A 17,622-nucleotide genomic window follows, 5' to 3' on the forward strand; every position below is an offset into this window, starting at 1 on the left:
TCAGGTAATAGCAGAGTTCTAAAATTGGAGGGGCAAGAAACAGAAGTAAATGTAATAGACCTGTGTGACAGAGAGTGAAATGTGAAATTTGAAATTTTGTTTTGCTCTTGAGGAAGAGTGAAATAGGTAAAGGAAAAAAAAATAAAACAAAACTTTGCTGGTATCTGTTTATCCCATGCCATGCCTTGTATGGTTTCTGTCTCAAGAGTTTTTCTAACATCTACTTTGAAAGCCTGTTAATTTCTAGAAAAGTGTTTCACCACTGTAGTTGATACGTAAATGTCTTTAACTTATATGAAAGTTTTCCTCAACTTATATCTGAGCCTCTGTGCCTTTTCTCCCTTCTTTTTGTGAGATGAATCTATCTAAATATATAGATATTTTGTAAATGTTTTTCCTCACTAAATATCAACATACTTGGAAATCTTTTAACAGAGATAGGCTCCTTAAGGCATAGACCCAAAATATGAAAGTACTATGCAATGGAAAGAGAAGAGTTATTCCTCTGTTTATTTAGGCATTCTTTCTCACTGAATGTATTTTAGGTAAGGAGTTTATTTTCAAATAAAGGCTTTGTGTGCCTGTTCCGTTTTTGAACTTCTAACACTTCCCACCTCACAAAAAGTAAAACTTTTGAATCAATATCTAGTCTGGAACCAGAGTAGATGACACTGCACTCTAATGGTACAAGATTGAAGAGCTAGTGTTCTTGAGTGCAGGAATTCTTTTTGTCCTGGTTTCCTATGGTAATAAGGGTATGATCAAATACAATGTGCATGCTGATTTCTAATTTCTGTTACTGCCCAATTTCAACCAAACTTACAAAGAGGTGGAAATGCTGGAGATAAGAGATTCCATAAAATTAGATGGCTGTGTAGAAAGTAAGCACCCCAGAATGGCCTGGCTTTTTAAGGGAAAATTGGCAGCTCAAGCTAACAGTGATATAAAAACACCTTATGACTGATCCTGCTTTGGGAAAAGTTTTATTTGAAACTGATGCATCTTAGGCCAAAGGAATTCAGGTACAGCATGACCAAATGAGAAAATGGCAAATGAAATTCAGTATATAAAGAAAGTGGTATATATGTGATTTAAAACAGTCTTCTCATAGGCAGTGATGGCCTCTCAGCTAGCTGCAGTCACTTGGAAAAGAGTTCTTAGAGCCGTAATAAATAATTCTGTAAAAATGTTAATTCCATTGTCAGTTGTGTTCAAAAAAATTGGTATAAAGAATTTTTTAGAAAAGAGGTAGAGAACAAAATGGAAAATACTGTGCCACTGTGTAAATCTGTTGTATGTTAGCACCCTGAATGCAGTCTGTAGTTATGGTTCTCCCATCTTGAAAAGGATATAATAGAACAAGGGTGATGAAAAGTTTCATGAGAGGAGTGATTAAATAGCCTAACACTCTTCATTTTGAAAATGAATGATTGGGTATAAGATGAGGACCAAGAATATAATACAGAACTATGAAATAAGAAGGTCATGAACAAGGTAAGCTGTACATTGTCAGATACAATTGCATTTGATGTTTCCTAGGACTTTTGTTATTGGAAATGTGGTCTAAAACAATAAAGGAGGAGATGATCTTTTCTCAGAACTAGTAGGTAGTCTGTAGGACTCGCTGCTTCAGCATTTTGTGTGAGTTGAAGGGTTTTTATTGGCATAAAGGATGACTGAAGAATTCCAGAGCAGGAAAATCTGTCATAGATAAATGCAAAGATACACCCTCTGGCTTACAAGTCCCCAAGCTGCAGACTTCTGGAAGCTGGCAAGTACTTTGGGGACATGGTGGCTTATGCTTGCTGTGTCTGTGTGTGGGAGTTCCTAAGGTACCTGTTGCAGAGCATTGTCAGAGACAGAATACAGAGCAGAGGGTCATTTGGTCAGACCTGGTGCGGTTGCAGTGGTGCAACTTCAGGACTCAAGTTTGCAGGAGACCTTGGTGTTGTAATGCCTTGTGGAATATAACCTTGTGGGATCGTCAGTGTTTTTTTAAATGGCATCTTAACTTCACTGGCTGCCAGACACTTCAGTGAGAGAATATGGACTGTGATACATAGTTTCCTCCTTTGTATGAATGGATAATTGATTGTCTGGAGGCCCCACAAGATACTTTCTCAGATAGCAACCACACAGCATTCTTGCTTTTTATTATCTAAAGTTTTAGATAATCACAACCTCTTGTCTTTTCAGCTGTGCGGACAATTAAAAGCTAAAAAAGGCTGTAAATGCAATTTTAAAAATCTGAATAGAAAACACGTAGTTTGCAGTGTTTGTTCCCACAGTGAGAATACTTGCTATTGTAGTTTTTCTAGTGCATGTCTCATGTGCCTCAGCTCTGACCTGAAGAAATTCAGACTCCAGGTCAAACAGAGCTGAAGACACATGCATAAATCAATGACTTGTTTTAGTGCCACGTTAAAACAACATGAGTGGCTGGCTCTTCTGACCCCTCCTCCCTTTCATTTAATGTGCTTCTTTGGCTCTTCTTTAAAGAGGGCTCTGTAGAGTAATTTCAACTCTTATCAGCTTGCTGACAGCTATATGAGCCTTTCTGCTGGCTCCAGGCAATCACTGCAGGCGTGTGAAACATCCCATTCTTACAGTGAAAGGGTCCTGGATAGAGTTAAAGCAAATGGTGGGGTGGGGGGTGTTCCAGTGGGTGGTGCAGCTCACATAGGAGATGGATTTAGTTCTTATTAGCCAATTAAACAGAACTTCATTTCAATATCTGGACACTGGAAGCTCATGGAGAGTAGTTAGAATTTTACAAGTCTTTTTCATGAGAATATTCAACTTCCAGCTGCAGTTCTTACCCTGACAGGGGACAGCTTCTGTCTTGGGGTTCTTTAGACCCATCATTATCAAATTTAAATGAACTTTCATCTGTCTACCATTTGTAGCATTTTAAGGAGTGTGATTGGAGAGGCTAACCCTGCTTTAATCCTCCCAGAGTGATTCAGCGGAGCTCTGGGTCCCCCATAAATGTCAGGCCTGGACAATTTGCCATCTTATCAGATGCAGTGAAGTTAGTTCCAGCCCTCTCACCCCTCCCCCAGAGGAAAGATTTGTTGCTGCAAACAGCAAAGAAAGAGAAAACTTTTTCCTGGCTTGCTGCCAGGATCACCATGGGAGTTGTAGAATCCTTGGCATTTATATATGAGACTTTCATTGCTCCCTCCTCCCCTCTTCATTCGTTGCAGAGACTGTCCTTGTCCTAGATATTTTTTTTCCCCCTGTTGTCTGTCCTGCCATGTTGCCTTCCAGAATGAAGAAAACTGTTTTCGTGCTGCTTGTATTACGGAGTGGTCTTCATGGCATCTCTTAGAAAGAGCTCAGAAATTTGAGAACAATCAGCACCTCAATTAATAATTTTTATGGATGCAGTTGTGCTGCCTTTGTATCTAGGTTTGCAGCCTCTAAACAACAAAAGGTTAAACTTCCAGCTGTAAAAGGGAAATCGTGCTATTTTAAGACAATATTATTTTGGGGGTTTTAAGATTAGATTTTAAGAGCCTGTATTTTAGAAGTCTGTATGTTGTTGCAACGTGGACTTCTGGTACTTACCCTTTGCAGATTGGTATACATAGCTTAGATAGACTGCAGATAAACTGAGATGATCTGAAAACTGGAAAGGCATGTACTTTTTGAAAGAATATTTGGAAATGTTCTTTGTCATGCATATGAAGCAGTTAGTTGCAGATAAATGGATGATTAAGCGTTTCTCCCGGTGTGTCACTCATTCTTTGTTACTCTGTGCTCTCCCTCTGCTGCTGTTTAGTCTGTATCACATCACATTTCTTTATCAAATTCACTTGCTCCGCTTAGCCCTTCATTTTTGAAAGTTGCAACTTTAGAATTTACCTAGATAGTGTAAGTACACTGCATTACTGTAGTAATTTATATGTGAATATATTAAATACTAGCAGTAAATACACCTCAGTCTTGTATCCATTTTACTGATGAATGGATTGAGGCATAAATAACTTGTACAAGGTCAAATCATAATATCAGTAATGGATTTTAGAAGTCTTGGATACTGTTTTAATGACTAAATGTACGTTACAACATAGTACAGATGTTTGGCTGTTAAGTTACAAAGTTTTCACATGTTCTGTAGAAACATTAGATGGCTTTTCCTTTAATCTTTTGTAAATTGTGCAGATTTATCTAACAGTTTCGTAGATGCATAATTTTCCTGTATATAGGTATCTTTGTTACCAATAGTAAAGCGGGCTGGGCTAGGATACTGTAATGCCCTTTGGCTCGCAGATGGTCTAACTTGTATGTGAGGATTGGCTCCTTCCTTTTAGCTATGCCCCTCTTATTTTATTTTATTTTTTTCCCTTACCTTTTCCCATTAGCTGACAATTTTGAATGCTCTTTAGAAATGAAAATGTCACCTGGCATTAGTTGGTTTTGAACACATAGATTCTGTCCTGGTAGTGGCTTAAATCTGTACAGATGCTCTGGAGAGGAGGATTATAGAGAGTGTGCATATTCCAGGTTATAGTAGTGGAGTAGGGAATCACAGATAGAAGTTGTTAGATTACAGTTAAGCTTAAGAAATAGTTTCCTGCAACTGGTAATGGAATTCTGGTCCCAGGGGGTCCGCAGAATACTTCATCTTGGTTCTCCCACACAGCACAGTCTACTATAAAATGTTTCCCAACACTGTAGCAAAAAAAAAGCAAAAAATATCAGTGGTGTCTTTTGAGGCATTGGGGAAAACGTTCCTATCCTGAATCTGGTGATTAGGTTAAGCCTGAGCGTGAATGCAACGCCCATTAATCAACTGTCTGAAACGCTTCTGTAAGCTAGCAGCACCAAGCCCAGGCTCTGTGCTCTTCCTTGCACCACTTGTTTTGTTTCTGATCTGTTGCTACCTGTGTTAGTAGCCAGTGCTTCAGAAATCTCCTGAGACGTGAGTTCCATCTATTGCAGAGGCGTTATGTATGGAGGGGAAAGGGAAAACAATTCCTTGCTCACATTTCTAATCATTCAGTTGAAGCAAAAGATTAATATAGAATAAAGAGGCAAATGCTGATTGGTGGCATACTTTCCATCTTTTTTGGGGTAGCAAGGACTTCTGTAGTAAGCTTTAATGTTTATCTTGGCGATTACTTCTCTTTTTTACAGAATCCAGCTTCATCCAGCAAAGAATATTCCTCTTTAGCATGCTATTTCAGATGTTTGCCAAGAAGAAATAAGTAATTCTGATATCTATCAATTATTTTGTCCATGTAAAATTATTTTCAATCTTGTTCTATTGCAGCATGACCACCATGCAGTATTATCACAACCAACAGTTATTAATCACCTTATCTATTTCATCAGACAGTTTACAACCATGCATAATTTGAGACATGAAGAATGAGGTGTTTTTACATAGCTTGAGCTAAGATCAGTTATTTTTAAGGTGTGAAGGAAGAAAACAGCACCATGTCCTAAACTGAATTTTTGCTGTAGATATGGGGCAAAAAAACCCCATGACTGCCAGTCCTTCAGCTTTTGTCCTTGCAGAAGTCAGTAAAATATATCTGTATTCAAGCAATGATGGCAGTAATGTCTGTGGTTAAAGTTGTCCAATGTTGAGAACTGTGTGTATGGGGGTATGGGTATGTTTATGCTTATATAAAATAGAACTATACAGCTTACAGGAAATTGAGCAAAACACGTCTTCATCAAAAGGGCAAGTCCTTCCTGATACAGAGCTTAAGCTCTGAAATTGAGGTATGTACTGATTTTTGACTGCTGTAATATGGTGGTAACTCTACCTAGATTTTTTTTTTTGCTTGCTTCAAAAAGCTGTCCTTTCATGTGTGTGATTGGCACTGAGCTAGCTTTGTGTTTAGCTTCTCTAATCAAGGGAATTTAAGCTTCTATTCTCCCAGCATTAGTACAGCAGTCATGGGAAATCTCAAACAAGACAGATCTTGTTGCAGCAGTTGACACAAATAAAAGCAGTTGTGCTTTTATTTATTTATTTTTTATGCTGGATGCTGATTAAAAGTTTCCAAGCATCCTTTAGCCAATGTTATAAAGCCAACCGGCAGAAAGCAAGGCAGCTGCTGAGGAGGGGAGATACTGGTGGACATAGGACAAGATCACAGTGGGAAGCATCAGTGTGTGTAACTCAGAAAGCTGGGAAAGGTGTAAACAGATCCCCAATTTATCTGTAGAGTGGGCTCTCCAAACACTGTTTTATTGGCCAGTGGCTCCTGCTTTACTAACCTCTAACCTCTGCAATACTCGGAGGTGCTGCCCACCAGCCAGCCTTGTCTTTGAACCTCCCTTGGCTCCTGCCACCTCAAAGGCTTGCAGTCAGATTCCTGTGTTTTGCTTGGGACCTCACCTCTCAGCAGGATGCCTGCAGCAGGGAAAACTGATCTACCCTGAGAACATAGACATATTTGAAGGCAATACCCCTAGGACTAGAAACCTATTGCTTTCAGTTTCAGGAGCTGTCCATCATTTGTCAAGAAATGTGGCTAAAATATACCCCCACCCCCCAGCTTGGTCATACAGTAGTTGCATATTCCCTGCAATTGCATACATGTTATTTATTTTCTAGACTGCTGTTGAATCAATGATAGCGTAAGTCTAGCTCACCGTAGGTCTGTTTCCATGTTGTCAACAGGGACTGTGCAAAGGACAAACTTATAAAAAGGATGGTACAGATCCGAGTAGCCTTTCACAGTAACAGTCTGGTGAAGCTGGAGTAATTAGGGAGCCCTACAAACTCCTGAAACTGGAGGGAAGAGTGGGCTGTTATTTTTTGTGTATCTTTACAGCATTATCAGTGGTGATTATTTAGATATGACTATCTGGAAGGCAGAGGAGGACCTGTTTTACACCTGTGGTATTTCATGTAATTTGCCTCTAAATAGGAAGACAGAACTGAAAGCTCTTTGGGAGCAAAGGGAATTCAATAAATGGTAGCCATTTTTACATTATGTGTTTTTAAAGCACTTTGCTTTTTTTCCTCATCTTCCTGCTCTCTTCACTGGCTCTGTCTCCATGCTTTGTGACAGTATTTCCAGTCACAGCTGAGAGTGGGGAGGTTCCTTGCTGCTCGTAGGTCTGGTATCTATGTGTTGGCTCCATAACTAAAATGTATTTTGGCAGTGGATTTGTAGGGTGCCAGGGCAGTAAGTCAGATTTCCTGGCTTATGCAATGTTGCCTTCTGCAACAGAGTTGTGAAGCCAACATACTCATTAATCAAAGCAGCAAGTCTGATGTGCAGACATATATGGAGGGAGGGGAGAGCGCCAGTGCTAAGTGGTGGCTTTATCTCCTCAAGTCTTATGTTCTTGCTATTTTTAAAACAAAGTTACTATCAGGAGGACAAGGGATAGCAGAAGTCTGTATTTTAGAGGTCAAGATGATGCAGGATTTCAAAATTGTAAAATGCTACCATTTCATGAGAGAAAATGACAACTTTTCTGTTGAAAATAGCTTCTTCTTTGTCATATATTTGACCCAGATCTTTCTATTCATAACAGAAGATAAACACCTTAAAAAAAAAAAAAAAGCCAAAACCCACAAAAACAAAAAACCAAACCCCCACAAATTATGTGAAAGTATGGTAACAGGACTCAAAATGTCAACTTTAACAGTTATGCCTCAAGGAACCATTCTCATATATACATAGTATGTGTTGTACATGTGAGTTACTATAACTCATACAAGCGATTCTTTTCAAAGCGCCAAGGAGGAGAGTCTGAAGAAGACTGCAGTGCAAGAAGCCTAAGATTAATATCTGTGCTTGCACTAACATTTTCCTTTACCTTTAGCTCTTAGAAGTCAGCATATATATCAATAAAACTAAGAGCCAGAAGTGAGTTGCTCCCAAGTGGCTGGTATCTGAAGGGCAAGACTAGCATTTTGAACCTCTGTGCCCTTATGGATTGGCAGCTTCAAAATGGGGGGGGGGGGGGGGGGGGCGGGGAAGAAATTTGAATAGTGGAAAGACTAGTTTTCACTTTCTGTTGTGTCTGAAGTAGGCAATATTTCATGGCTGAAATTGCAACGGTGGAGAATATTGAGTCTGGTGATTCAGTCCATCTACTGCTTTACTTTTGAAGAGGTTTTGAGACTGAATTACAATAAAAAACAGCAACACAAAATGTCTGTCTAGAATCTCTTTCTTAAAATACAGGACTGTAATGATACAAATCATTATTTTGCTTGCTTGTCCTGCAGAACTGTCATGTAGATAACAAATATAGCTCTCTAGACCACTCATATAAATTAAATAGATGAATATTTTCAGGGCTTTATTTGGCAATCGTGCATAGCCCAGAAACAAGACTTGAAAGATAGAATGAAAATTCAGAAACAAAAGAATGTTGTGTTCCATTAGAAGCAAACCTTAGCTAACTGGAAACAACTGTATGTGCTGTGCATTGTTCTACTGCCCATTCCTCTTTTTCCCTTGTAGAGAAACTTATGGTTTGAGCTTCAGGAAAACCCAATGTTGAATTATGGATTAGTCTGTCTGAAGCGATCAGACACCCCCAAAAGTACAATTCCTTGCTACCCCCATTTTTTAGCTTTAAAAGTGGCATGCTGCTGTTATGAGCATTCTTTATACGATGCCTCTGCTGCTGCTTTTCTTGGGTAGGTCCGTGTTGAGAAATAGACACAACTAGCCTAGGTCAAATGTGAAAGGTGCTTTTCATTTGATCTTCTATAAAACATGAAAATAATTTGGGAAACTTCAGCTTTAGACAAGTTAGCATGATTTTACCAGTATTCCATGGATTTAGTGGATTAACTCTTAGAATTCCTACATAGTAGTCTACTTATGGAGACAAGAATCTGATCTTTACTTTGATTGCAATTTCTAAAGAGGTTACCTCCAGTTTGGGTAACTGTATTGGCACCCCAAAAGTGAGTGAACTTTTCAGGGCATGGCTCTCTTACATTTTTCCATAACCTGAAACACATGAATTATTTTTCAAAAATGTATACATTCTTGAAAAAAGCCTACATTATTGGTTGTTCTCATTTCAAATCTTCATACCTCCTGCAAAAATGAGAGGGCCCTCAGATAATTTTAGAGGTGAGGGCTTTAATGGGGAGAAGTATCGTGGCCCACGGTTAGTCACTTAGTCTGTCCTCTCATGCTCTCTTAATAGGAGAACAGGTTTTTCAGGAGGTATTTTAAGGCACCAGAGCTCTAAATTTCTCTGTGAATGACCCTATTTTTTTTCCACACATTGTACAGAGAGAAGATTGAGCCAGCCATGTTTAAGTGTGTGATATTGCTAAGGGTCCTAAACCAAGTAAGCACCTCTTTTTAAAGCCCAAATTTTTATTGCTTTCTAGAAACAAAAATACTCTCTAATTCTTAATAGTATAAAGTCTTCTGAGGGTTTCTTGTAAGCCTATGTAGAGAAACAAAGATGGCAGTGGTGTTAGGTGACCCAGCTGGTATCATCTTTGCTGCAGAATGGCATACTGGAAGTGACATGTGTGATCAGCAAAGACATGGCTGGAACAGGGAACCAGCTGTAGAAACAGTAAAGAAGTCCAAAAAACCAAAGGGCTCACAATTACAATTCATAGGCAGAAAAACATGGGAATTTGGGATTATAGAGTCCTCAGTCTACACCCAAAATTTGTCTGTGACCAAGTATAGTAGCTTGCTTGATGGGCAATAACTTGTTAGATCTCAGCAACTTAAAAAACATTTGATTATGTTACAGAATCACAGGTACCTTAAAACCTTGCAGGTCTTAGTGGATGAACTTCCATGTCCAGAGCTGTTAGATGCACAGCAGAGCTGTGGGTATTTCTTGTAGTACCTTTTATATCCCTGCTGAAGGCACAGGTTTTAGCAAAGAATTGACAGTCAGTTACTTTGGTAGCATTGGTTAGCTAGCTACTAGCTTTATTAGGTTAAGGTCTCTTTTTACAAATGATACGAGAGAAAAGTTACGTTTTTTTCTGTTCTATACACCCCAAATTCTGAAAGGTCTAGGATGTTGAAGTCTCACAACATCTCTGTGATGTAAATATTACTCATACTGCTGAGAGGCTGAAGTAGAAGCAAGAAATCATATGAATGTCAAGCATTTATCTGTAAATAATTAACAGAACCAGGGTTAAAAGTAAGATGGCCAAGCTTCTAGGCAAGTGCTGTGGCAGCAGCTAGGCTACGCTCTTTTCTTTGGGCAGACTTCCCTAACCCAGCTGGTCAGGGAGTGAAAACCAGAAACACCAAAAGCCATTGAGAAGGGAAAGCATTTAAGTAGAGTCAGCCCAGCCAATGTGAAAATGGTTATATTTCAAGGCCTCGTAAACCTTTTCAAGGCATTTTAGAAACACCGAACTCCTGCAGTGGGGCAAAATCATCATGGCGCCTGACCTAAAAGCTGAGAGAAGTGGTGGTTTATGGGCAGTTAACTTTTACTACTCTTCTGTGAATCTTGTTTTTTCTCCTTTTGCTAGCTTTACCAACTCCTACAAAATCATGGGCTGTGTAAAGACAGGAGGCTAGAAAGTTCGTTTCAAGGACTGTTTTCCCCTTGATCTAAATGTTACAGAAAGTATTCCTTTCCTTGCCTCATGCCCAGTGTTTTTCTTTTCACAAACTAATCAAAAGATTTACATTGATCTGTCTTGCACTCTACACTGGAGCACCATTAGTGGCATTAACACTAGAACTTACAAACATCATATGAATGGACTCTGTAACCTGATGCTATGGTAGCTTGTAAAGAGCTTATAAAGAGATGCTAGGCCCCCAAGTGTGTTTATTTCTAAGGAAAATAACACCTTACCTAAATAAATGTTACTTTCTGCGACTAGGCTACCCTGTTGCTGCATGCTGCTGCCTGTTGTCTCCTATGAAAATAACTGCAAATGCTTCCATCCCAAGCTCTTTTCTGTACTGTTATGTGCTGAATATTGTCAATTGAGTTGCATTGTAGTCCACGAGCAAAATCCTGGAACTGAAAACAAGTGGAACTGAAATTTTGGTTTGGATACTTGCTCACTTGGTTGAAGGAACACAGAATTCCCCGTACCATCTACAGTTTCAAGGAAGAAAACAAAGGTTTTAAACTTTTTCTTCTGTCTTACAGATACTGCTAGTGTTCCTCAAGGTGTGCATATGTGTTTGTGATAATTAATACCTCTATGTTGTATATTTAAGCCTGTAATTTTAGCCCTTACAGAAAGTGGTGGGTTTTCATGGCCGATCTAATGAGGACGTGGCAGTTGAAAGTGAGGTGGGGAGGAAGGAAGGGGAACAACTTAGATCTTCTTACTGGCATGCCCATGCTTGTGACCTTGGTCTGCAGAGCTCACCTCTTGGAGAGAGGGGAGGGTTTGGTCTCAATTCCTTCAGTCTTTGGCCTCCACGGTGAGGCTATGTTGGCTTTGTAAAATTTTCTGCAGAAATTTAATTCAGATGAATTAATTTCATGGGGAATCACTTCCAACCCATTGGGCAACCCAGTAATATAATGTATTTCTTATTCTCAGTCAAGTTGTTCAGCACTCTACATTTAACTCTTCCACACATTGGTAAAACTGCTATAGAAAGTAATGTTTTTCTGTCTTTCATCTTGGATCTATCCTAGATTTCCTATTTATCTAGAAATGTAGAAGGGAAAGAGAAGGTGTGTTTCTTAAATACCTGTTTGCAATTCCTGGTAAGCCATACACTGAGAACAACATCCTGTAGGTTAACATGTTCATCTGTGTTGTTTTGGCAGTTGTACAAAGTACATGTTTGATCTCTATTTACAATTTAGATTGCCTGTGACCTAAGCAATATTTAGGCATACAAGTCTGTGGTCCACATAGTGTATTTCCTTAGAAAATTCTGAAACCTCATCAGGCAGACTGCTAGGAGTTAATTTCAGTTCAGGTTGAAAGGAGGGTTAGTCTGATCATAGCATTGATTATACACAGTCTACAACTATGATATGTGGAAGACAAGATCTGTAATTATGGATCATCATTTCAAGATCCTGAAAGGCTTCCAGGTAGCTCTAATTAGTATGTTACAATTGCCATACCTTAAAAACATTACCCAGTGTATTTAAGCTACTCTGGAGTATATAACCATTAGTCTTCTGATTTCATAGATACGGAAAAGAGAAATGGGCAAGTCAGAAAAACTGTGTGAGAATACTAAGACAGTTGGCATAGGAGTCAGGAACAGAGTTTTCTCTCTTCTTTTTCTTTTTTATTTTGGTTTGGGGTTTTGGTGGTGTTTTTCTCTCCTGTATCCCAAACGTATTCTTGGGATTTTATCCCCCCTGCTAGGTATGTGTTACATTCCAATGTAAGCTTTTCAACCTCACCAAGTAGAGCAGAAAATACATTTCAAATGGAATCGACATACATCTTCCCAACAGAAAACTTTCCCAAAATGTTTAGTAACTTCACATGCTGAGCAGCAGACACTAGCAAGCCATGTTAATCAGTTCTGCTTTATAAAAGCAAACAAGGTGTGGAGGAAGTAATGAGACCCTGAAACATCTGTTTGGAGACTTTGAATCCCCTTAGAAGGTTTTGAGTTCTGCCTTAAAGAAACACAACTCCAGAAAATTATGACCAACTGTGGGAACACTTTTCTAGCTCTTTACAAAAGATTAATTACATAAATATTAGTTTTAAAAAAAGTAAGTTCCCTCTGCCATTGTCTCTAGTTTTGCTTCTGATATAAAGGTGTAATCTTGCTTGACATTGCAAGCGTTCTTTCAGGAAAGAGAAGCTAGATAACATCCATCCTAGTTTTGCTGAAGGAAGAAAGCCAACTTTGATTATTACAAAGTTAGATAATCACAGGTATTACAGTATTAATACTTAAGAGTCAGAACAGTATAGGAAAGCTGTCTTTAATAACAATGCAATACACAATCCTGTGTGTATTTCACACAATTAATAGCTACTTAATTGCTTTATAAAGTTATATGTTAAAAAGTTACATAAAGTAATTTCTCCTTCCTGCTTAGTGCTGCTTATAGCAGTGGTTCTAAACTCTTGCCTAATGTGAAAATGAAATTAGAAATCTGTGTTCTTACTCTTGTTTATTTAGGATGCTTAAATAGAGAGATTAACTGCTTTGGTTGATTTTAGTTCTTAATCTGCTTCCTGTTTTCTTTTTAAATCAGTTGCTGCCAAGTTCCGAATAATACATTTTTCTTAAGAAATGGGCATGGCGAAAGGAATACTTTGCTTAGCATGTGATGTTTGCTTTATTTAGTGTCTTTTTGGTGTTTTAGGAAGGCAGACGTTAATTATTCTTACCTGTTTATATAATTCTTCTGCTTTTACAGTTGGATGTAATATTCATTTTGCTCTATGTTCTTGGTAATCAGCCTGTTTTCCAGCTGTTAAAGGAGAAAGGGAAAGGGAGGGAGAGAGAAAAGGAGAGGGAAGTGATTCCATTCTTGAGGGAAATTGCTTTGCGCTCTCTCTGGATGACAAGCTCCAGGGAATTGTAATTTTTGGATATACTCATCAGTTTCCTTGCAACAAAAGTAGTGCTCTGGAGAGCACTTACCTCTTTCATAGTTTGCTTTTTTTTAATTGTAGCATGCATTTTTTCATCTGAAATGTTCACAGAACTATTCTGAAGAACTTGTTCTACCAACTACACACATAATAGAGTGTTACCACTGATACTAAAGCAACAGGTCTTTAGTTCTGAGTCACATAGCTTTCACTCAGACTAAAGTGCAGGGTAGCATATGCATGAATCAAGTTGGGTTATGAATTTGCATTCCTACTTGTGATCTTTCCTGTACGCTGTTTTTTATCTTAGGAATACTCCAGCACAAAGTGTACACATAGAATCACTCTTTATCTTCTATTAAAAAGTAATGACCTGCACAGTTAGACACACTGGCAACTTTTTAACAACAGCTAATTGAGAGGGATTTTTGGTTCATCTTAAAGTCTGTACCTCCAAAACCTTCATATTCCTTCAGTAACTTAATATGCTAAATAATATTATTTAATATCCACATAGGACATGATTAAAACCAGCCTGTCTGTAGAGCCTTTTTGCTGTCTAAGGAAGCTGTAGCAAGAGTAAAATATCACTTGCCCAAATTTGTATGTTGTCTTCGGTTATTGCATTCTGGCTCTGAAAGCCTCTTAAGCTTCCAATTAATGAAAAAATGTCTTTTAATTTTTCTACTACCTAGGTGCAGACACCTACTTTTATAGTTGATATTGAACCATAGAGAGACTGGAAATTAAATTACATTCTGGACACTTGAAGGTACTGACATTTCCTGAAGAAAAATTACGTTGAAAAAATTCTTATCTCTTGGGCCAAAACTCTTGGACTACATTTATTGGCAGAGCGTGTTTCCTTCTGGGTTGGATGGGATCCTACAGGATCATTTGATGGTTCTAGGCATTTTAAAAGTATGTTTATGTCTCTAGCAGAGAATCAGATAAGTCAGCATTTTCATTTCCAAACCCCTGCTTTTCTTCCAGCATTTCTGTCTTACACAGAAACTGGGACAGAATGAAAACTCGCCAGGTAGGACCTTAGCTTGAAAACAACTCATGTGAAATGAAGTGCATCTGTGAATAAGAAAATCACATGCTTAATTTCAGCAGTTTTACACTGCCCATGTTGTAAATTAGCTTGGATTATTGATTGTAACAAATTGGCATGTGATTTTATGTAAAAATCTTAAGATTTACTTGTATAAATGATACTAGGTTTTTGGAAGACTTGGGAAGCTATTAGTTTGGTAGAATTCATGAATTCATGAATACTGAAATTCTATGGCTGATCAGGTGTCACTTTCTAGGCTGCATGCTTTCATTTGGCTGTTCAGCTGCAAGTGGAGTCCTCTGCCTTGGAAAAACTGAGAATAACAGCAATTTCTTCTGTTCTGTGGTCAAAGTGCTTTTGACATTTTTCAGGAGGAAGACATGGTAAAAATGTGAGAGTAACTGATTCCTTCAAGTATTCTTATTCTGTTTAATCACTTGGAAAGTAATGCTGCTGCTTCTTTTTATTGGCTCTTAAGTCCTGGGGTTTTTTTTGGGGTGGAGTTGAGTTTGAAGCCTTCAGGCCCTATGGAAATATCCTAGCTACAATAAACATGCCTCCTAATTTAATTTCCACCTGACATGTAGACTGCATGGAAGAGATCGTGCATGGCAAGCCAAAACTTATTATTAAGCACCGGATCTGTGCAATGTGAAAGTGAACTTTATTCTCTTCACAGGCAAGGTGGTTCTGGGAAGCATATTTTCAATCAATGAAAGCAATTGCTCTTGCTACTCTTCAGATTATCAATGATAGAATTTACCCATATGCTGCCGTTTCTTATGAAGAATGGAATGATCCCCCAGCTGTGGTAAGTAAATTCTTTTGATTTACTCATAAAACAAATAGTGAGTTTGGGTTTTTTTCTCCTATAAAAGGTATGTGCTATGAAACTTGGTAATAATTCTGTGTATATGTGTTTGTGTGTGTGTATGTGTTGTGTTGGTAACTTGCACAGATGAAGCTAATATATTTTATGACAACTGGCAAAATAACTAGCAGTTCATTTTATGTCCTGGCAGTGAAATGCGAACTTTTAACTTTTGCTGTTGCACACACTAAATTGCTTGCTTGTTTATATATTTATTTATTTTTCATCCATGCATACACACACTTCTTTATTTCTGTTGAATTTAGTGTGAGTTTAGTGCTCTTAAAAGTGAATAACTGCCGTGGAAATAGTCAGTGGAAATACTGAAGATCTTAAACAATCTGCAAGGCTCTTTCATGTAATTCTGATGAAATAGCTGATTATTCCTGTGCCTAAAATTTTCTCCATTTCTATGTAATTTTTCTTATAGAGAAACGGATGATCAAAATTTTGCTGGGGTATTTTTTTCTTCCCTTAAAAAAAGTGTCACCCCTCTTTGTTAAGAAGAAAAACTGGAGTATTAATTAACCTTCTGCACCAAGCAGCTGGTTCTGATTTTTTACTGTATAAAAGCCTGCCGATCATTTTCACTCATAATCGGTTAATTTTCTCTGTGTCAAAATATAAAAAATAGTTTTGTTTTACTAATAAAACCAAACTTGTTAACTGTCTTGTTTTATGGTGGGTTAGAGGGAGTTTCTCTGAAAGCTGGGTGGGAGTGCTCAGGAGTAGAGTGTTTTACTTTAAACTCTTCAGGCAGATGGAGTGTGAACAGTTGCGGGATTTCAGAAGATGATTTTCCATTGCATAGCCAAAGCATTAATAATCTACCATTGTCATAGCCTAGAGAGAAAATGTGGCACTCGTCAGTATTTAAGGAAGAAATTAAACTTTGCAATAAATCAGTACCTACTCTGCAAAAGGGGATTAGAGCATTTTAACACCTTTAGATTATGCTAGCAAAACAAATCGCTTTCAAATGCATAGTAAAATGAAGAAAATGGCTTTAGGATTACTCACTCTTTAAAAGGGATGCAAAAACATTTCCTGCATTCTTTCCTATATGGGAAACCTATCCATTTCTGGGGAAGTTAATCTTACTCTGAGTAACAAGCAGGCTTTTTTTTTTTCTTTTTTCTCTCCCCTCCCCCCCAAGTATGTCATAAAAAAAAAAAAAAAAGAAATTTATATTAGTCATTCAGCCTAGCATTTCTTAAGCAGAAGGTTTATGACCACAGACACAGCAACATACAGAACAGAACTCTGAAACTGTGGAGGAACATGTAACAGCAGTACTGTGCTAGAGCAGTATGAGGAGCAGGCAGGAATATTGGTATCAATGTGCAACTGCAAAGAAAAGTTAGAGGGCTGACTGCAATTAGACAGGCTGGAATTTGTCCAGGATGCTGGAGTTAACACCTCATATCGTGACTCTCTCATGCCACGAATGGTCAGTTCCTTGGTGGTTTTATGTCTCAGTCGAAAATATTTGATGTTTATCCTAGTCTATGAAAATTGCTTAATATGTGCATGAATTCATTTCTTGCTTCAATATGAAACAGAAATGTCATTAAAAGTTCCTTTATGGGCTGTGTAAGCTCTATATTAGCCAGCAACACAGAATGCTTGTGACCCTTTCTCAGAGGGTCAGTTAAAGAAAATAAAATTCATATTGGGAATTGTTCAAGAGCAGTTAAATTTGTAGAACAGCAGTACACAACCCTGTGATATCTTTAACTGGGGATTCTGATAGCTACTCTGAGCATGTATGAAATTTCCTTCCATCAGGCTCTTTTTTTTTTTTCTTTTTTTTTTTTTTTCTTTTTTGGCTTAAGCCAGCTAATACTATTTGGTTTTGATGCGTGTTCTTTCATTTGAAGCAAATAACTGGAGCCTTCTACATTTTTTCTTTCTTTTTTCTTTTTTTTTTTGTCTGTGAATATATTTTGTTTCTTGAGGTGAGAACATATTACAATTGCGATCTATAGCTGAGCATATTTTTCAGGACTCGGCTAATTTCTAACTTCATACAGTTTAGAAAGTGATGATATATGCACCAGCTGCTAGTAAATTTAAGTCAATAAATTTAGTAATAGTTATTTTAATACTTTTTTTCAAAAATCATTGCACTAGTTAGAATTGCACAGTTGGTGTCTAGTTGTCAGGGGAATAATGGCCTGCTTGAGCCTGAGCATGTTTCTCATCTGA

The 17,622-nt window shown here is 38.0% G+C and overlaps 1 protein-coding gene across 1 annotated transcript in view; it reads left to right on the plus strand.

Moving 5' to 3' along the window:
- Window positions 1-17,622, plus strand: part of EXT2 (exostosin glycosyltransferase 2) — an 82,168-nt gene that overhangs the window by 21,248 nt on the left and 43,298 nt on the right. The window contains exon 8 of the mRNA XM_056345979.1: window positions 15,223-15,354. Coding sequence (XP_056201954.1) covers window positions 15,223-15,354 — 132 coding nt within the window. The remainder of the gene's footprint in view (window positions 1-15,222; window positions 15,355-17,622) is intronic.

The sequence above is a fragment of the Falco biarmicus genome, chromosome 7 (genome assembly GCF_023638135.1).
Source record: "Falco biarmicus isolate bFalBia1 chromosome 7, bFalBia1.pri, whole genome shotgun sequence".
NCBI classification, from domain to species: Eukaryota; Metazoa; Chordata; class Aves; order Falconiformes; family Falconidae; genus Falco; species Falco biarmicus.